The sequence below is a fragment of the Anolis carolinensis genome, unplaced genomic scaffold (genome assembly GCF_035594765.1).
Source record: "Anolis carolinensis isolate JA03-04 unplaced genomic scaffold, rAnoCar3.1.pri scaffold_20, whole genome shotgun sequence".
Taxonomy (NCBI): domain Eukaryota; kingdom Metazoa; phylum Chordata; class Lepidosauria; order Squamata; family Dactyloidae; genus Anolis; species Anolis carolinensis.
In genome coordinates, this window is record NW_026943830.1 from 712,988 (window position 1) to 734,554 (window position 21,567).

Here is a 21,567-nt window from a genome sequence, read left to right on the forward strand (position 1 = left end):
TCGGGGATGTTTTGAATGTGATTTTCCTACTTCTTGGCAGGGGGTTAGACTAGATGGCCCATAAGGTCTCTTCCAACTCTAGGATTCTATGAAAAAAGTAAAAAAAAATTCTCAATGCAGTTTGGCCTAGCAATATTTAATGACCTTCTTCAGGTGAATGTACCTGCAGGGATTGCAAGGAAATAGTACCCCCAAAACCAATGCCAAAATGCTTTGTTTAGGCCAAAATGCTATTTCTAATCATATTTTTCAACACCCTGAAACGTTGTCTCTTCTTTACATTTCTGTTTGGTTAAAGGCCAGGGAAGCAATTTATGTCATTTGTTCTGGCTTGCTTAGACAAGGAAGGAGCTCGGGAGAACTAAAAAAAAAAAAAGCCCCGAATGCAGTTTTCTCAGTTGTAGTAACAAGAAAGGACCTTGAAAAACTCCAAGTTAGGCAACGTCACCTTACTTTCTGCATTAATCACCCTGATGTTTGTATACTTTCATACGTCCACTCATCTATCCTAATTCCAGACCAGATATCTCTTATTCTGCACCTCTTGTGCCTGTCTTCCTGCTCTTTTCCCACTCCACATCCTAGGAATTACCCGGTTTGCTCCATTAGGAACCAGGAAAGAATTTTCACCCCAGTCCTACAACCAGGATGGAAGCCGACCACCCGTTGGGCAAACTCCACAGGCGGTAAAAGTTCAACGTAAGAGCTGGGGAATCAGGCAAAGGTGACTCAGGCCTGGCTCATTCAACAGCTCAGCCTCAGGCGCACACACTTACAGAGGCGTGTATGCATGCAGCCTATTGCCTTGCTGTATCCATTTTTGGCAACAATTCATCCTTTGAATGAAAAAGATGTCCTTATCTGAAGAATATCTAGAGAAATTAGGATCCTACTTCTGTCTTTCTTAATGCATTTTATGATTTCACCCAAGTCCAGAAGTTTCATTTGTTGCTGTTGTTTACTGCTTTCAAATCAACTTGATCTATGGTGACCCTACAAATGAGAGGCCTTCAAGTCATCCCATCAAAAGCCCAGCTAAGATCTTGGAGACTTGGGGCCATGGATTCCTCGATTGTAAGACAGTCTTCCTCACTTCTATCTCACAAAGAAAGCATCATCGACCATTCTAGTGAATCCTGTCTCCTCGTGATATGGCCAAAGTACAACAGTCTCAGTATAGTCTTCTTGGCTTCTTGGGAGAGTTCAGGCTTCATTTGCTCAAAGGTCCATTTGTCTTTTCGGCAGTCCAGGGTATTCAAAGAACTTTTTTCCAGCTTTGTTGTTTATTCATTCAGTTGTTTCCGACTCGTGACCTCATGGACCAGCCCATGCAAGAGCTCCCTGTCGGCCATCACCACCTCCAGCTCCTTCAAGGTCGAGTCAGTAACTTCAAGGATACCATCCTTCCTTCTTGCCCTTGGTCAGGCCCTCTTCCTTTTTCCTTCCATTTTCCCCAGTATCGTTCTCTTCTCCAAGCTTTCCTGTCTTCTTATTATGTGGCCAAAATACTTCATCTTTGCTTTTAATATCCTTCCCTCCAGTGAGGAGTCGGGCTTCATTTCCTGGAGTATGGACTGGTTTAATCTTCAAGGCACTGCGGTTCAAGGCACTCTCAACATTTTCCTCCAACATCACAGTTCAAATTTTCAAACATGATTTTCTTCCTCTCAGCCTTTTTCACTGTTCAGCTTTCAGGAAATCTGAACACCGTAAATGATTCTGACTGTCCTGTAAAACTGCACTTCAAGATCTATTCTAGGTCTTTTATAGATGCCCTCCCAAGTTCTAGACTTATTCTGATTTATTGACTGGAGAGCCTACACTTATTTATTGAATCAAGGTATAGAAAACCTTGAGCTATTTCAATGTCTTCATCATCTATTTTAAAATTCATCAACTTTAAACAATTGCCATAGTTATTGCAAAATCCAATAACCTGAGGACCTGTATTTTTTTTTCAAAAACATGATTTTAATAACAAGTTTCTTTTATAGCAAATATAGCTCTGAAACTTTGTAGAAAATATCTTGAGTTCAAGTGGGTTACTTAGTATTTCAAGTGATGATGTGTATATGGAGGGATAAAATATAAAAAGTTAAGTGACAACCACAGGACTAGTGCAATAGTTAGAATGTCTAAAATGTTTTATGTCCATGTTTGTTGTTTTTTGTATAGTTTAAAATGGTTTTAATTCAGTTATATCTTACTGATTTAGATATGTTATTTATTGTTTTTATAGTATGTGTGACATAGAATTTTTGCTATTTATTACATTGTACACCACTTTTGAATCCCCCCAGGAGTAAGAAAAGCGATATGGAAATGCAATGAATAAATAAATAAAATATATAATTTATTAACATTGGTTTAATTAATGGCTTTACAGAATTCACCTTCTCCAGGAATACATATCACTGTTCCTAGCAAGTTCATTGTACGACTGTAGCTGCCAGTATACATTTGGGAGTTTCAGCTTTATATATACAAACACTGAGTAGTTGTAGCAAAGGCTTATGGTTGACAACCATAATCAGAAATCTGGCCAAAGAGATAATTTTTCCTGCAATCTAGGCGATAGAGAATAAGACTAATGGTATTTTCAGAAATCTCATCCTTAAATCATATTAGTCATCCGCATCTCAGTTATTGTTGCATGCCTTCAAGTCATTTCTGACTTGTGGTAACCCTATCATAGCAAGATTAATTCACAGACGATTCACCTTTGCTTTATTCTAAGACTGAGAAAGTGTGACACAGACTTACTATTGTGCTGGTCCTCTGCTAATGACTGCAGGCTGAATTCAACAACACAAAGCTACTTCCAGTATCTTCTGATTTATTACTCATTGACAAAGAAAATTATAAATTTACTGTGGCTTGGGAGACAACACAATTTTGTCTCATAACCTCTGGTCCTGGGATTCATGTCTAAAACTCCCACTTCTATTCATGAAGGCTCATATATCCCACCCAGCACCTTCTATGGACAAAGTACAATAATACAAGCAACTCCGTAGGCGAGCCTTTGGGTATTTTCCCAGTTGTATTTATAGATGCTTGACTCCAGTGTTACCCTTTCAGCCCATTTCATTGTTTATGCAATCCATAAGCTGAAGCTCCTCATCATCTCAGGCAGACGTGGACAATGTGACTCCAGGGCAGGCTCAGGAAATCCCCCACTCATGTTGCTGCCACTTCCTGTGTTGTGTCGCTGATGCGCCGGAAGACAGCTGGAAAGGTTTTCCCTCCATTTCTTTGAACTTTCTTCCCTTCTTCAGTTGAGGTGCCCAGGAGGTCAATAATGGGGTCACTGGACTGTTGAAGGAGCAAATGTGTGTGTTATTAAATAGGATCATAACACATACACACTCACAAATGACACATTCCTTCCTGTTCATATTGTTCCTTCTCTTTGAAGATGCTGCCTCACCAAAATCCATGCCTTTGCTAGCTCTTTCTCCAATCTTTTGCCCTGCAGATGTATTAGATTACAACCAACCAAAATGTCATGGTGGCGGAGGATGTTGGGGACTGGAGCCAAATACATTTGCAAGGGCCGGGATAGACAATACAGCACTCCTGTCCTCCAAATAATGACATAGTGGGGCTTTGGAGAATTGGGGAACGTATGGTCTTCCAAATGCTATTGGATTGTAATGTACATCAAATCTTGCCAAGAAAGCAATGGTGGAGGTTTGTAGAACTTTCGTCCACCAGTATCTGGAAGGCCACAAGTTTTTCATCCTTGCATTAAAACCTCCCCTTCTGCCATTCCCAATGTAGATATTTATAAAATTTGTGAGCTAAAAAACATGACAGATTTTTTACTGCAAGTCTTCTTAATAAACATGCCTTTTTATCAACAATCCTTTCTAGGACTAAGCCACACTGAACCCAATGAGGCTTAAACCCAATTAAGCCAGATTTCCCTGTGAATCTATATTCCTAGGTTGTATGGCCATGTTCCAGAAGCATTCTCTCCTGACATTTTGCCCACATCTATGGCAAGCATCCTCAGAGGTTGTGAGGTCTTTTGGAAACTAGGCAAGTGGGGTTTATATATCTGTGGAAGGTCTGGGGTGGGAGAAAGAACTCTTGTCTGTTGGAGGCAAGTGTGAATGTTGCAACTGGTTACATTGATTAGCACTGAATATACTTGCAGCTTCAAAGCCTGGCTGCTTCTTACCTGGGGATATCCTTTGTTAGACGGTGTTAGCTGGCCCTGATTGTGTCTTGTCTGGAATTCCCATTTTCTGAGTGTTGTTTTTTATTTGCTGTTCTTATTTTAACATTTTTTAAAATATTGATAGCCAGATTTTGTTCATTTTCATGGTTTCCCCCTTTCTGTTGAAATTGTCCACATGCTTGTGGATTTCAGTGGGTTTCAGTGGCTTCTCTGTGTAGTTAGAGTGGTTGTTAGAGTGGTCCATCTATATTCCACCCACTAACCCAGAACTCGTACATTATACCAAATTACTCTAATAGAGCATATGTTCTGTTTTTCATGACCATAAGCCTTCCCAGTTGCGCTATTACTTTCTGAATCACAAATCCCAGAATCTATGGGTAATCTATGGGTATGCTGGGGATTTACAGAACAGCCCTTCCAACATAAGCATGTGTTATAAAGGAAGTGAGGAAAAGGAAAGCTTTGTCTTCTGGAGAAATGTGGGGAACATTTTGTACTTTTAGAATGACAAGAGCACCAGTGGTTGCATCACATGTTTCCTGTCCCTCAGTTAAATGTGAAACCCATTAATGTATATTTATAAGGCTTATGAGCTCATTATGTCTAATGATTTCTTATTTATATTACAATCAGTGGAAGATTCCACCTCATGCATATGAAATCTGCATGTATGCAACATATGAACTGCAATACAAATAAAAATATTGTCTCAAGAACCATGCTCAGGACTACAAAACCCATTACATCAGAAACAGCATACTCATGCACACACTTTCTGTTTCTCTCACCAGCTCTTTCAGCGGGACTTGCTCAAAAAGGGGATGTTCTTCAAAATGTGTAACCATCCATTTATGTACTTCTTCTACATCTGTGATGGTGTATACCAGACCCTGGGTGAATGAAAGAGAAAATGACAAATTAAAAATAAGAGTATAGATGTTGCAGGAGTTCCCCATGGTACACCAGATAAAATATCCCATCCAGAGATAAAAATATCAATGAAAGGCAAGAAAAAGGAAGCAGGGAGAAAAGCAATTAGACAAAAGATAGGGAAGTTCTAAATGCAGAGAATTCTCAATTACAGTTTCCATCAACAAACAGCATGTCCAGAGATCTGAGCAGTATGGAGTGAATAAAGCAATAGGGGAAATGCACTCCAAAATAAGTAAAGAAGTAGTCAATTAATACCGGCTACTCTAAATGAATTCACGTCTCCAGGGCCTGATGTACTATATCCAAAAGTATTAAAGGAACTAGCAGATGTAATTTCAGAACCACTGGCAATAATCTTGGCGAACACAAGTTCCAGCACACTGGAGAAGGAGAATGTATTCCCTATCTTCAAGAAGGAAAAGAAGAGGACCCAAACAATTACTGCCCAGTCAGCCTGACATCAAAAGCAGGAAAGATTCTGGAGCAGATCATTAAGGAGGCAGTCTGTAAATCGCTTAGAAAAGAATACTGTGATCAATAAAGTCAGCATGGATTTCTCAAAACCAAGTCATGCCAAACTAATCTTATCTCTTTTTCCGATAAGAGTTACAAGCTTGGTAGATGCAGGGAATGCTATGGATGTAGCATATCTTGATTTCAGTAAGGCCTTCAACAAAATCCCCCATGATCTTCTTTCAAGCAAACTAGTAAAATGTGAGCTAGGTAATGCTACTATTAGGTGGATTTGTAATTGGTTAAGTGACCGAACCCAAAGGGTGCTCACCAATGCTTCCTCTTCATCCTGGAAAGGAGTGACTAGTAGAGTTCCACAGGATTCAGTCCTGGGCCCAGTTCTGTTCAGCATCTTTATTAACAACTTGAAGGTTTTGAAGACATGCTTTTCAGGTTTGCAGATGACACCAAATTAGGAGGGATAGCTAATATTCCAGAAAACAGGATCAGAATACAAAACAACCTAAACAAATTCGAAAGATGGGCCAAAACTAATGAAATGAATTTCAACAAGGAGAAATGTAGGATACTTCACTTAGGCAGAAAAAAATGAAATGCAAAGATACAGAATGGGTGATGCCTGGCTCAATAACAGAACATGTGAAAAAGATCTTAAGAGTCTTAGTGGACAAGTTGAACATGAGCCAACAGTGTGATGCAGCAGCTAAAAAAGCCAATGAGATTTTGGGCTGCATTAAAAGGAATATAGTGTCCAAATTGTAGGAAGTCATGGTGCCTCTCTATTCTGCTTTGGTCAGACTTTATCTGGAATAATGTCCAATCCTGGACACTACAATTTAAAAGAGATATTGAAAAGCTGGAAGGTATCTAGAGGAAGACAACTGAAATGATTAAAGGTCTGGAGACTATGCCCTATGAGAAGCATCTTAAGGAGCTGGATATGTGTAGCCTGCAGAAGAGAAGGCTGAGAAGGAACATGATGACGATGTTTAAATATTTGAAAAGATGTCATAAGGAAGAGGGAGCAGGTTTGTTTTCTACTGCCTTGGTCTCAATGGAGCAATGGGTTCAAATTACACGAAAGGAGATTCCACCTGGACATTAGGAAGAACTTCTAAGCTGTTCAGCAGTGGAACTCTCTGCCTCTTTAGAGGGTGGTTGAGGCTCCTTTCTTGGAGGCTAGATGGTCATCTTTTGGAGGTGCTTTGATTGTGCTTTTCCTGCATGGCAGGGTGTTGAGCTGGGTGGCCCATGTGTTCCAGCTCTATGACTCAATGAATCAGCAGTTATGGAAGTTGTAGTCTAATGACACAGATTCTCTATCCCCTATTTGGGATGTGTTTCCTCAAAACAGCAATTCATCCTCCTTAAAGATGCGGACGTCATTGCAACCTGTGGCACACCGATCCCAATCTCTGTGCTGCCACCGTCACCCCGCATGCAAAACACTTGCGAGGGCTGGCAGACTATTGTGCCCACATCATCCTCCATAGCGACTGCCTGGGGAGAGACGATGAAGAGTTGGGGTGAATCATTCCCGCTCTGGGTGAGGCCAGATGCTGATTCATCACCCCGATAACATCTCCCAGATTTAAACCCCAAGAAGTGCCTACACACAGAGAGGAAGAGAGAGAGACAGAGCACTCCCTGTTTTTTCTCTGGCAGGTGAAAGCGGAGTCAGCCAGGGTGCCCTGGAGCCTCTGCATTTGAGATCAGGGCTTGGAAGTGAAGCAACCTCTTTGCCTACAAGGATCCTTGCCAGCACAGGCCTCCCACTGGATAGAGGGGGAAATTAATCCCTTGCCCCTCAGCAGTCATTAGAGCCCTTCCCTTGTTCCCAGATTTGAAATTCCCAAGCTGTCTTTCCACAGGCTCCAGGCTATGTTGACACACCTTGATTTGGAGAGAAAGATTAATTATTTTTTTGGTTTTAAAAAAGTTTCCCCCTGCGTAGTGTCAATTAAGAGCCATCTCTAGGAAAACACAGGGGGGAAAGAGGGATTGACACAAGAGAGGCCCTAGGGCTAAAGTATGGGCACAGCTTCAGTCACAAACTCCCTTGCTAATTCCGGAAGGAAGGAAATGTCAAGACTGATGGTGCCCCATGGACAGAATGGGGTGCCGCCAAATGACTTCCTCTACTTTGTGTTGCCAAAGGCTTTCATGGCTAGAATCACAGGGTTGCTGTAAGTTTTCCGGGCTGTATGGCCATGTCCCAGAAGTATTCTTTCCTGACACTTCGCCCACATCTATGGCAGGCATCCTCAGAGTTGTGAGGTTTGTTGGAAACTCGGCAAGTAGGGTTTATATATCTGTGGAAAGTCCAGGGTGAGAGAAAGAACTCTTGTCTGCTTGAGGCAAGTGTGCTTGTTTGCAATTGGCCACTTTGATTAGCATTGAATGGCCTTTCAGCTTTAAAGCCTGGCTGCTTCCTGCCTGGGGGAATCCTTTGTTGGGAGGAGTTAGTGGTTGTCTAACAACCACTATGTCAGACTACAAACAGAAGCCATTGAAATCCACAAGCATGTGGACAATTTCAATAGAAAGGAGGAAACCATGAAAATGAACAAAATCTGGCTACCAGTATTAAAAAAAACTCTAAAATCAGGACAGTAAATAAAAGACAACACTCTGAAAACAGGGGAATTCCAGACAGGAAACAATCAGGGCTAGCTAACACCTCTTAACAAAGGATTCCCCAAGGCAGGAAGCAGCCAGGCTTTGCAGCTGCAAGGCTGTTCAATGCTAATCAAGGTGGACAATTGCAACATTCACAATTGCCTCCAACAGACAAAGTTATTTCTCCCTCCTTGAACATTCCACAGATATATAAACCCCACTTGCCTAGTTTCCAACAGACTTCACAACCTCTGAGGATGCCTGCCATAGATATGGGCGAAACGTCAGGAGAATGCTTCTGGAACATGGCCACACAACCCGGAGAACTCACAGGAATTCCAGAACTTTACCTTTTAAAACTCAGTCTTCTGGACCAGTGAAAGGGTCCATTCTAGATGTGATCATCTAAAATGAATCCTCCCAAGCTTAGGACTTGCCCAGTGGTTTTCAAACTCTTTGTCTTCAGGGAACCCACTGCGCAGTCATCCAGTGGCTGAGGAAGCTCTGAAAACCTGCCTCAGAACTCCTTCTGTATTAAATAATTATCTGGGGATGGAGAAGAAGGAAGACTGCTAGGACACATGGAATCCAAGGTGGGTGATAGGGAGTAGCCATATCCCGAGGTATATATGAACAGTTCATCCATTTTAGCCCAGTACTTTTATCTACTTGATTCTAGAACTGGAAAGGCTTGTAGCATTATTCTTTACAGCAGTGGTTTATTATTATTTATTATTATTTATTCTTTACAGCAGTGATTCTCAACTTGTGGATCCCCTGAGATTTTGGCCTACAACTCCGAGAAATCCCAGCCAGTTTACCAGGATTTCTGGGAGTTGAAGGCCAAAAAATTTGGGACCCACAGATTGAGAAGCACTGCTTTACAGGAACCCTGATATCCTTTGGTTACAGCTGACGTGCAAAGGGACCCATGCTAAGAATTAGAGAAGAAGCATGCCTCGGAGGACATGCTGAGCACAGGAACCAAGTCCTTTCACACAAAAATCCACTTCAGATACCATTCCTCAGTTTTTCTGGCAATACAGGCTGTGTGTGCCTGGACTGTGTGTGTGTGTGTGTGAAATCTTTTCAGTTGCTGCTACCACTAAACAACTGAAAACCACAAACCCTTCTCAATCTACTGCAAAACACAGAGATCTATTGGTCAATCTGCCCACTATTGGTCAACTCTGATTTATACTACTGTTTCAATAGGCGGTCTTTCCAATCATCCTTTAAAATGCCAATGCCAGGGTTTAAGATGGAAATTTCTTTATACAAAGCCAATGTCACATCATTGAGCTCCGGTCCTTTAACGCATTCTTTGGTTTGTGTGAAAAATATAGCACTGAACAAAGTGGAAGACTTTTTTGAGGTGTGTCAACACAGCTGCATGCCGTTGGGGCAGACTGGCTTTGGCAGCCAAGCCATTTGTCAGGGAAAGGTGCTGCTATTACTGATCTCATGAAGGAACCCTGTCTTCTCTAAGTGAGACAAGAGGCTCTGGAACAGAAACGAAAAGCAATGCTGAGCCAAAGAAAGAACCTGTCCTGTTGCCAACCACTCTCCTACATGAGGAGCCCCAGGCTGTTGGGAGCCCAGGTGAGGGATAACTTGATCACGCACTTTCTGCATATCTTTTCATCTGTGTGAAGGTTCATTGATGGTTGCCAATCTTCACATCTGGGGGTAACAAATCCACTCCAAGTTTCAGCCTAATCCTCAGAGAAGCTGCTCAAGCACCATCCACAAAACAGGCTCAGTGCCTTGGATACTACCTTTAAAGTTCCCAACATGGGTGTCACAAACTGGAGGGCCTGAAGGAACACATTCAATATCATTTTTGCAACTTCTGGGACTGACATTAGGTAGATTCATAGCCTACTAGAAAACATGACATTCACAAGACACCTTCAGAGCTTGCTATAGGAAGAGGATTGGGGACTACCTTCTGTCTGAGACCTCCAAGATCTGCTAACTGTCATTTGATTCTACGAAGTCAAACCAATCAACAGTCAAAACATGCGGGGACATGAAGGAAGCTCCCACAAGGATGGTAAAAACATCAAAACGTCCGGGCATCCCCTGGGTAATGTCCTTGCAGACGGTCAATTCTCTCACACCAGAAGCCACTTGCAGTTTCTCAAGTCGCTCCTGACACACAAAAAATAATAAAAACCTTACCATTCAAGCCTCCTAATAATCCATGCTTCCAAACAGTAGTTTGCTTAGTTGTCTACAGTGAGTTACATGAAACTCCACCTTAGAAGCTTTTTTGAGTCAAAGTCCACTAAAAGTGACTGGATAGGTGGGGGCCAGTAAAAATCCCTTTGGACTACTAACTTATTTGTTAACCACTGGAAATTTTCATCTACCATCCTACAGAGGAGGACCAGAAGAAGCTCCAGTGAACCCAGGTACCATTCATTTGCTTACCTCTTCACGCAAGACATAGGCATACTCTGCCAGCAAAGTCGAACTGATAATCCGCCATTTGTGTTTTGTCTTCTTGAAATGAGGATCGGGGAAGAGGAAGAACATCTTGCACAGCTGAATATGAAAGAAAAGCATCCTCCATCATGTTTCATGGCAACCATCTACAATTTAAAACACTGTACCAATTGCTATTTGCCTCCAAAATGAATTTGCCAAGATTACCAGAAAGACAAGGAGCTGCAGTGATGTAATGTGTTAAACCAGAGATCCTCAAACTTTTTAAGCAAAGGGCCGGTCCACAATCCTTCAGACTGTTGAGGGGCCAAATTATCATTTTTAAAAAATACGAACAAAATCCTTTGCACACTGCACATGTCTTATTTGTAGTGTAAAAAAAGAACAACAATGAAAGAACAATACAATCTTTAAAAATAAAAACAATTTTAACCAACATAAACCTATCAGGATTTCAATGGGAAGTGTGGGCCTGCTTCTGGCCAATGAGATAGTCAAGTTAATTAGGATTGTTGTGTGCCTTCAAGTCATTTCAGACTTTGGGCAAGCCTAAGTCTAAAACTGAGGGTGGGGGCCAGGTAAATGACCTTGGAGGGCCGCATCCAGCCCCCGGGCTTTAGTTTGGGGACCCCTGGGATAAACCCTTGTGCCAGCTGGACTGTTGACCTGAAGGTTGCCAGTTCAAATCTGTGAGATATGGTGAACTCCCATCTGTCCACTCTAGCTTGCAGGGACATGAGAGAAGCCTCTCAGCAGGATGGTAACACATCCAGGCATCCCCTGGGCAACATCTCTGTAGATGGCCAATTCTCTCACACCAGAAGCGACTTGCAGTATGTTCTCAAGTTGCTTCTGACACGATTAAAAAACCAGAATGACAGGCATCTTTCTCTCCCTTCCCCGAGGAACGAGACTGCATTCAATAGCACCACACATGCTGTGCACATAGGTTGAAGATCAGCAATTCCCACCTCTGCCCCCCCCCCTTTGTATTATATGGGCTTCCAAACAGCATGTATAATGGTCAGAGATTTGGAGAAATGAAGCCCAAAACATCTGGTTCAGAAGTACTATGACAGATTCTATTACTTCTGGCATCCCAAGATTAAAACAAATGAATATGGATTGTGAAATTTTTTCCTAAAGTTTTAGGGAACCTATCCCAACAACCTTCAGCAAGTAGAACGCATCAATGTCAGACAACAATTCCAATCAGCCTCGACACCCAGGTTGCTTGAAAATAGAGCAGGACTAGGACACTTTAACCCACTGGAACGCTGGCTAAACCACTTGTATTTTATTACTGCTACAATACACCTTAAATGAACACCGATGTTAGCAATTTTAAAGCCATTTCAATGTAATTGTATCCTAATTGCTTTTAAGGTATTTGTTTTACTCATGTTTTAGTTTACTATGTCTTACTGGATTTTTTATTATTTTCATATCGATACTTAATTTTTTGTTGTGAATTTACGGTTGTTACTGTGCATTATTTTGTATTATTTTGGTGTGTTTGTACACATTTGAGGGATTAAATTTTTGATTTTTTGTTTTGTATCTGTAAACCGCCCTGAGTCCCTTCGGGGAGAGAGGGGAGTCTAGAAATAAAGTTTTATTATTATTATTATTATTATTATTATTATTATTATTATTATTATTATTATTATATTTGTAATGATACACATTGGAAAAGACTGCAAGTTCTGAGATTTCACTTGGGACTATCTGAATAAAATCACCACAAAATGCCAATTGTGATGGATTACCATTTGGTGGTCATAATAAGCTATGAAACACAGCTGCGGATCAATGGGTTATCGAAGCAAAGCTGGAATGGACAGTAGCTAGAAATTAGAAGGAACCAATGATCTGATCAAGACATGGCAGTGTCGTATGCAACTTTTAAAAAAAGAAAAAAAAAGCCACTCCTGAGCAAGACCCGCTATTTAGGGATTCAATATCCAGGTTTCCACCAAAAACTATGAAGAGAGCTTTCTCTTACAGGAAACAGGGAGAATTAGAATGGCAGAACAACATGCAGGGTCTTTAAAACCATCCATAAAAATACTTCTTGGGGACCCAGAATGGCAAGAGAAATCACTCTGTTATCCACATAGCTGCCGACGATGCCCTTTGACAACTCACCTGTCCCTTGTGAAAAAAGTTGGGCAGGTGCTTCATGGCATTGCTACGAATGCAGGCGACATTCTGGAACTGCCCAGCATGAGATGCTCTCAGTGACCGGATCCTGTCCTGCACATAATCCGAGACCTTCACACGGATCTCCAAGCCCAGCATTAATGTGTTAGGGAACAGAGGTGACAATGCAACTGAAAAGGAGAATGGCCATTAGCAATGGAAGAGGAGAACTAGCACCACCCTTTCTCCTTCACACCTCATCTTTGAGAGCAAGTCACTATGTGGAGATGGGGAAGAGAGATTTCTTGGCTGTAGCATTCAGGATTTGAAAACACTCCCACACGGAGACCCAAGTGGCACCAACTTTGCCCTTATGATGGGACTATTCATCCAGGCATTAATATTCTAGCGGCATCCTGGTTTAGTTTTTCGTCAATTCAGAAGGGAAACTACAATATGATTTTTTTTATTGTGTCAGAAGCGACTTGAGAACATATTGCAATTTGCTTATGGTGTGAGAGAATTAATGGTCGACAGAGACATTGCCCAGGGGAAATCCAGATGTGTTAGCTGGGAGGCTTTACTCATGTCCCCACAAGCTAGGGCTGACAGACAGCAGCTCACCCCATTTTGAGGACCAACCTTCAGGTCAGCAGTTCAGCCAACACAAAGGTTTAACCCATTGCACCACAGTGACTCCCATGATTCCGTGTCCACATTTCTGCCCCCACATCTGTGGTTTTATTCACTATTATCCACAGTTTTGCATATCTATTATCCATGCAAAGTCCAGAACATATCCCTGTGGTTACAGGAAGGGTCATATTGTGATTTAAGATGGCCAGCTTAAATGTACACCACCCTCGGACATGTGATGCAGAGCAGATATTGGAAAAGTCAATTGATAAGGAGTAAAATACACAAATCAAGAGTCAAACTCCTAATTAAAGTGGCCACAACCCTCACCTAAAGTTGCCCATTCAGCCCCCAAACTTTGCAGCCAAAAGCTTTAAACTTTTACACACACACACACACACACACACACACACACACACACACACACATATTACAGCCAGCCTTGCACCCACAAAATTGCTTCTAGAAGTTTGGGGAAGTTTCACTAACAGAAAAGAAAAAAAAAGTATCTGGTCATAAGACATGCTTACATGCTTAGGAGTCAGTTTCCACTAACCTAATTCCTGTACAGGATGGGACAGGAACCTGAAATGACTCCACTGGGACTTTTTATTATTATAATTCAGATTTAAGCAGTTCTGCCTTTATTTCTTGGGATGTCCCAAATGAAATAACTTCAGCCTGAAATGTTTTCACTTGGTTCTGGGTTTTGACACTTGCCAACCCACATTCTTATATCATCTAGCATTATCCCATCACCAAAGGGTGAGGTGACACCTTATCACAAGCAGTGATGGGTGTTTCATCACAATAGGCATGTCATGCGATTTTAATCAGATGCTAAACATAAATCCCGATGTCATTGTGTGGAAATCACCTTGGTGGGAATCAGTCCATATCCAGTGAGCTGTCATCCTAAGAACATGGCATAATGGTCTTCTTTAGTAGAATCTGAAATTGTCAGATTGATGAATTCTGCATCAAACACAGTTTTTGATGTTTTCATAGGAATTTCGCATATTTGGCTAACTGAACTTTTCTCCCATCTTAACTCTATTGTTGGTACAGACCTTCTCAAATCCTAAGTGAGGCATTTTGTTCTCATAGAATCATAGAATCATAGAATAGTAGAGTTGGAAGAGACCACATGGGCCATCTAGTCCAACCCCCTGCTAAGAAGCAGGAAATCGCATTCAAAGCACCCCCGACAGATGGCCATCCAGCCTCTGCTTAAAAGCCTCCAAGGAAGGAGCCTCCACCACGGCCCCGGGGAGAGAGTTCCACTGTCGAACAGCTCTCACAGTGAGGAAGTTCTTCCTGATGTTCAAGTGGAATCTCCTTTCCTGTAGTTTGAAGCCATTATTCCGTGTCCTAGTCTGCAGGGCAGCAGAAAACAAGCTTGCTCCCTCTTCCCTATGACTTCCCTTCACGTATTTGTACATGGCTATCATGTCTCCTCTCAGCCTTCTCTTCTGCAGGCTAAACATGCCCAGCTCTTTAAGCCGCTCCTCATAGGGCTTGTTCTCCAGACCCTTAATCATTTTAGTCGCCCTCCTCTGGACGCTTTCCAGTTTGTCAACATCTCCCTTCAACTGTGGTGCCCAAAATTGGACACAGTATTCCAGGTGTGGTCTGACCAAGGCAGAATAGAGGGGGAGCATAACTTCCCTGGATCTAGACGCTATTCCCCTATTGATGCAGGCCAGAATCCCATTGGCTTTTTTAGCAGCCGCATCACATTGTTGGCTCATGTTTAACTTGTTGTCCACGAGGACTCCAAGGTCTTTTTCGCACACACTGCTGTCAAGCCAGGCGTCCCCCATTCTGTATCTTTGATTTCCATTTTTTCTGCCGAAGTGAAGTATCTTGCATTTGTCCCTGTTGAACTTCATTTTGTTAGTTTTGGCCCATCTCTCTAGTCTGTCAAGATCGTTTTGAATTCTGCTCCTGTCTTCTGGAGTGTTAGCTATCCCTCCCAGTTTTGTGTCGTCTGCAAACTTGATGATCGTGCCTTCTAACCCTTCGTCTAAGTCGTTAATAAAGATGTTGAACAGAACCGGGCCCAGGACGGAGCCCTACGGCACTCCACTTGTCACTTCTTTCCATGATGAAGACGACGCATTGGTGAGCACCCTTTGGGTTCGTTCGCTTAGCCAATTACAGATCCACCTAACCGTAGTTTTGTCTAGCCCACATTTTACTAGTTTGTTTGCCAGAAGGTCGTGGGGGACTTTGTCGAAGGCATTACTGAAATCCAGGTACGCTACATCCACAGCATTCCCTGTATCGACCCAACTCGTAACTCTATCGAAAAAAGAGATCAGATTAGTCTGGCATGACTTGTTTTTGGTAAATCCGTGTTGACTATTAGCAATGACCGCATTTGTTTCTAAGTGTTCGCAGACCACTTCCTTAATGATCTTTTCCAGAATTTTGCCTGGTATTGATGTGATGTGAACTGTCTCAAAACAGATTGGAAGATTTATAATTCCATGACTAAAAGATGGCAAGATTTTACCAGCCTGCCAAAAGCCTTCTTCAGCTGCTTTCACAGCAAAACTAAAAAGGGATGGAAGATGATGACCATGGCTCAATTCCCCTTCCTTCTCCACAAGGACACCCTTTTTTTCAGAAGTGAAGGCCAAATAAAGTAAAAGTATGTATAAAAACAAACATGTTGGAGGATCATAAAGTTTTTCTTTGTTATGTGTAGTTAAACCGAAACAGTCAGGACACAAAAACATCACAGACTTCTCAGTGAACAGCTTTCCTTTCTCATCTCCGCCCATCTTTCTGTTCATTTCTATTCTGTACAAACTTGCAGAAATATTTGGTCTGGGTTGCTTTCTGGCACATTCTTGCACAATGGCATTGTAAGTCCTTTGTGCTTTCTGGATGTTGCAAATCCACATCTGTTTTCATTCACATTATTACAGAAATAACACCCTCCCTTCTCAGCAACCAGGCCTCGCAGCAAGAAAGAGCGTCATAATATCTCTCCTCACTTTTGCCTCTTTTGTGGTTTCTGCAATACATTAGATTTTCGAGAGAAAACTGCACAGTATCTTTTCACAGAAGAAGTTGACAGTATCTTATAAGAGTGGTGGGAATAATGTGTAGCTGAAGTATTCCACAGATGGAAACGTGGTCATGGGGGTTGTGTGTGCCAAATGTGGTCCAGGCCCATTGTCAGTGGAGGTCACAGTGTTCTGACTTGATGCAGGTTGAACTACAACTTCCATCATGTGGAGTCAATTCCCCAAACTTCTCCAGTATGTTGAGCTGCTGCTCAGTTCTACTGCTTGTTATGCAGACAAAGTTGAAAAGAGTAGGAAAGGGTTAAGGGAGAGGCAGTGGGTGGAGTCATGCAAATTTCACACCAATGGAGAGAATAAGGAACACTGAGATACCTGACTGTGGTGGAGGATAAAATCTAGGATGAAATTGTACCCAAATGAAAGCATTCCTTGGGTGGTGGGCCGTAGTGTTTGGGGAGGACATTGGCAGGGTATGGGTTACATGTTCATGGCGCTCGCTATAACCTGAAATGTCATTGGAGGGAGTCTTTTGGTGGCTCCTTAGCATGGTGGATTGTAGCTGTTTGTGGAGGTGGGAGGCTGTCTGTGTAAGTGGACACCTTCACCACAAACACACATACAGATTTTCACTTTTATTATGTGTATAGATATACACAATAACATTTTGGGTTTTTTAAAGTGGTGGGAATAATGCATAGCTGAAGTATTCCACAGGTGGAAACTGTGGCACGTGTGATAAAGTGAGAGTAGAGTGTGGACAAAGATGGCAAGAGTTGTTAATGAGAAAGTACACATAAGCCAGGAGAGGCTGTAGCACTTGGCTTTGGCCTGAGCCATTTGAGAAGGGCATGATTCTGCCCCCTCCTGTCCTCCCCCCCCCCAACACACACACACACACACACACACACACACACACACAAGTTAACTATTTTGAAAGAGCGCTGAACTCAATATGCAAAAACTGATTCAAGTTGAGGACAAAAGAGGAAAACGAGAAGAGGGGAAAATTGGGTCATTTTAGAAACAGCTGGAAAAGTGGAATAACAGATAATTTACTGGAACTCTCCATGTCAAACTTAGTCAGAGAATGTGATAGCACAGTCCAATTGTTGCTGAACTGCCACTCCCAGCTGCTCTAGCCAACAAGAGAAAGATTTTGGGAGTGGGAGATGGTGGGAGTCGCAGTTCACCAGTTCACTTGCAGAGCTGCATGGGTCCCATACTATTTACACCTCAGTGTCTTGTTTCAGAATACTAAACTTGGAAGACAGCACAAATCACTTGACAACCGAAAGAGTGTACCATGGCTATCTTTTCTGATTCAAATCATGAAACTATCTAGAATTGGTCCAAAAGTAAAATGAGGAAGTTTGGTTATATAGTTGGCCTCCATATTTGTGGGTTTAGCCTTTGCAGATAAAATTACTTGTGGATTTGATTAATATGTTCTCTCTAGTAATCTCTAGGTCCTTCAGTGAAACTGTATGGTCAACTTCTGCTAGATGGGCCTAGAAATTTTGAGAGAGGAATTCGCTCAGATTAAAAAATATATTTATTCAGTTTCCCCACTTTTGCAGGGGTCCTGTGTCCCTAAGGCTGTGAATATGGAAAGCTGGCAGGATTTTACAAACTTATACCCATAGAACCGCACTCAATTACACTTTGAACAAACTACCACAGAGAAAATGTTAAAACATGCTAAGTGCAACTGGGGAAAAATTACCCAGCAATCCCCCATAGCCACAGCCAATATCAGCAAACTCTACTTGCGATGTGGGCTTGGTTCTCTCTTCCACATCCTTTGGATCATCGTGTTGATTGTCTTTGGTCAAAGGGGCAAAGAAATCTGGAAACAGCAAAGACCAGTCCATTTCTTGAGGCTTGGCAGGACTAATAGGAAATAAACCAAGAGGGTTCCATGAAATGACATTCCTAAAGAATAACTACAGAGATAAGTAAAAAGCAAAATTTGCTGTAGTGGTCAAAAGGGGAGAATTTTAGGAAAATCAATTTTAGGAAATCAGTTACAAAACACCACCCAAGTGTTTGCGTTCTCTAGAACAGACAAGATGTCAAAACAATTGAAAACATATTTTGAGGGGAGGAGTAGATGAGGCTTCCCATGGAGTCTCCTTATGATTTCAGTTTTAAGACAGAAGTTGCAGGCTCTACCAAGAACTCTACACTGTCATATAATACAGATTCTCAAAGCAGAAAATCAACATTATCTACTTTGAATCTGTTTGAGTCTGCATGGAGATAGGGTGGAATATAAAGTCATTATTATTATTATATTGTTATTATTATATCAGTCTACACTGCCATATAATCCAGTTCAACACTGATAATCTGGATTTTAGATGGCAGTGTAGAAGGGGCCTAAAATAGTTTAGATCAGGACATTTCAAGTTATCTGATGTGAGGAACTGGTATTTATCCAATGGGCCAAGGATGAGCATAACATATATGTTGATGGCTATTATCCTTACTACGCAATGGCTTGCAAACCAGCACTAGTCAATTGACCACCACTTTGAAATGCACTGGTTTAGACCACTTTTCCAATGGCAAAAGGTTTTTGCCTATGACACAACCTTTGTGAAACATTTTCCTGTGATCAATCGGAATTAAAAAAAAACTAGGGAAAGACTCAAGGTTGATACGCAAAAAGATCTTCTAGCGACTCACATTTCAAGAAACAGCTCATATGGCACAAAGACAAGACCCAGACAAGATAATTTAGGGTGTCCTAATCATGACCACAATTATTAAGAAGCAAATTCCATTGGTGTCAGTGGCAATTACTCAAAGTAAAAATGGAAATGGCTTCCTGTACTAATTATATTTAAGATTTTATTCTGATACAACACTTAGTCGTGCAGTAAAGTATAACAAAATCCAAAACAAGTGACCCTTAACATGGTCACTTTTCTTCTCTTGTATGATTTTCAAACTCTTTAATATATTCTGTAATCTATTCTGTAACCTATGTCATCATGAAATCCTAATGCACTGACTTTTAAAGTGCTTGAAAGGGATATCTTTTGGTATTAGATAAAAGAGAGTTCTCTCTTAGGGCGTTTACTTGCAGAAGTACATGCTTACCTGTTATTCTGGCTTTTAAAATTTTAAGGTTTCCATTCTATTAGTTTTAATTTCTAAGCTTTGTTTTCAAATGCTTATTCATTTAACATGTATTTTAGTTGTGTGATGCCAAATTTGTTGTAATGTTTCACTATTGTCTTATGTTGATGTTTAACATGTTATTAGTTGATTTATAATTTGTTTGGTTTTGGTCACACTTTGTGGCATTGAATGTTTGCTGCTGTATGTTGTGAACCACCCTGAGTCCCCATCGTGGAGATAGGACAGGATATAAATAAAGTTTTTAAAATCATTATTATTTTTGCCTATGAAGAAGCCAGTAAAGGTCTTTGAGTATTATAGGAACTTTAGGGTACACTATGTCTTGTCTGTCCAGAAAAAACATGTGAGCTACCATATGTTTTTGGAAACATATAGCCACTGGCCATTATCTTGTAGTACACTCTGCTTCAAGAAAGTCGCACTCATTAAATAATAGAGTTGAAAGAGGCCACAAGGGCCACCCAGTCCAGTGGATTATCTGAATCCACACTGCCATACAATCCAGTTCAAACCAGATAATCTGGATTTTATATGGCAGTGTAGACAGAAGGGGCCCCATCCACTGCAACTGAATATCCTCCAAATCTAGCACACAGGCCCCTTCAGGTGAATAAAATCCCACATTATCTGCTTTGAACTGGAATATATGGCAGTGTGGACCCAGATAACCCAGTTCAAAGCAGATATTGTGGGATTTTCTGCCTTGATATTCTGGGTTATATGGCAGTGTGGAAGGGCTTTACTTCTACATGTGGCTTTAGGGAGGCAAAAAGGGCTGACCACCTTTCAGTTAAAGCAGTGGTTCTCAACCTGTGGGTCCCCAGATGTTTTGGCCTTCAACCTCCAGAAATCCTAACAACTGGTAAACTAGCTGGGATTTCTGGGAGTTGTAGGTCAAAACACCTGGAGACCCACAGGTTGAGAAACAGTGAATTAAAGGTTTTCCAATATTAAGACAATTCTTGGGATGCATCTCCACAGTCGAATGAATGCAGTCTGACCCCACTTTAATTTCCAGGGCTCAATGCTAAGGAATCATGGGAGTTGTAGTTTGGGGAGGCACCAGCACTCCTTGGCTGAAAGCCCTTGTGGGACTCCAGCTGCCATGAGTCCATAGTACGGAGCCATGGCGGGGTCAAACGGCGTCCCTTCTCCAATGCTGATGCACCCTTGAAGAGCCGGCCAGGACAGCCATCAGGCGCAGGGTTCAATGCCGAGTCGGCACTCACTAGTGCAGCGTGTGGTCCGCCAGCGGGTTGGAGTGGGCGCGCTGCCGGTAGAAGCGCTTCTGGGGCGGCAAAGCTCCCTCCATCACGGGAAGCGCTAACCACGTGGAGCCCCCAGCAGGCGGGAGACGCGCGGGAAAATACGTCACGGCGCAGCCCCGGTAGGAACTCTGAAGGGGCGGGGCATAGTTGCCAGGCGTTCCTCTTAAAGGACCAGTAGTGCTTTGAAACTCTGGTAGGACTTCCTGCAGTTCTTCCTCCATTCTTCCACCTCTGGGAGAGGCTTGATTCAAAACGTGGCTGGCAATACAAGCCCCAGTTCACGACACCTAGTTGTTTAGTGTCATTGTTCGTACATTAACCTCCTCCTCATTCATAGATATAGCAGATATCCCAGGCATTTCACACCATCTACACCGTGCATGGGCAAACTTGGGCCTTCCAGCTGTTTTGGACTTCAACTCCCACAATTCCTAACAGCCGGTCAAGGCACGAATCAAGGAATCTAAAAGGCACTGCAGACTGATCCAACCAGAGAGTCCGCCATAGCAGAGCACTTGATGAACCAACCTGGACACAGCAGATTATTTGAGAACACAGAAATGCTTGGACCACTCTAAAAACCACCTTCTCAGACTACACAGAGAAGCCACTGAAATCCACAAGCATATGGACAATTTCAACTGAAAGGAGGAAACATGAAAATTAACAA

General features: G+C 42.0%; 1 protein-coding gene across 2 annotated transcripts; it reads right to left on the reverse strand.

Annotated features, from left to right (window-relative positions):
• Positions 1-2,332: 2,332 nt before the first annotated feature.
• Positions 2,333-21,015, reverse strand: mettl1 (methyltransferase 1, tRNA methylguanosine). 2 transcript variants are annotated; one of them, XM_003216689.4, is made up of 6 exons: positions 20,859-21,015; positions 18,206-18,372; positions 12,815-12,999; positions 10,652-10,765; positions 4,978-5,079; positions 2,333-3,315 (listed from the first exon to the last, which is right to left on the reverse strand). In XM_003216689.4, the coding sequence occupies exons 1-6, from the start codon at positions 20,939-20,941 to the stop codon at positions 3,181-3,183; spliced, it is 786 nt and encodes a 261-aa protein (XP_003216737.2). In that variant the 5' UTR covers positions 20,942-21,015; the 3' UTR covers positions 2,333-3,180. The 2 variants fall into 2 exon arrangements, with proteins under 2 accessions (XP_003216737.2, XP_016846574.1); XM_016991085.2 differs by having other exon boundaries at positions 3,172-3,315; positions 4,962-5,079.
• Positions 21,016-21,567: the final 552 nt, after the last annotated feature.

Bases quoted from the DNA above. Each gene is read 5' to 3' on its own strand.
- mettl1 (XM_003216689.4), bottom strand. From the start codon at position 20,941: ATGGAGGGAGCTTTGCCGCCCCAGAAGCGCTTCTACCGGCAGCGCGCC. The intron at 5,080-10,651 runs GTAAGCAAATGA...TCATTCACCCAG, and splicing joins CCTATGTCTTGCGTGAAGAG to GGTCTGGTATACACCATCAC. The intron at 3,316-4,977 runs GTGAGAGAAACA...CTCCTTCAACAG, and splicing joins AAGTCCCGCTGAAAGAGCTG to TCCAGTGACCCCATTATTGA.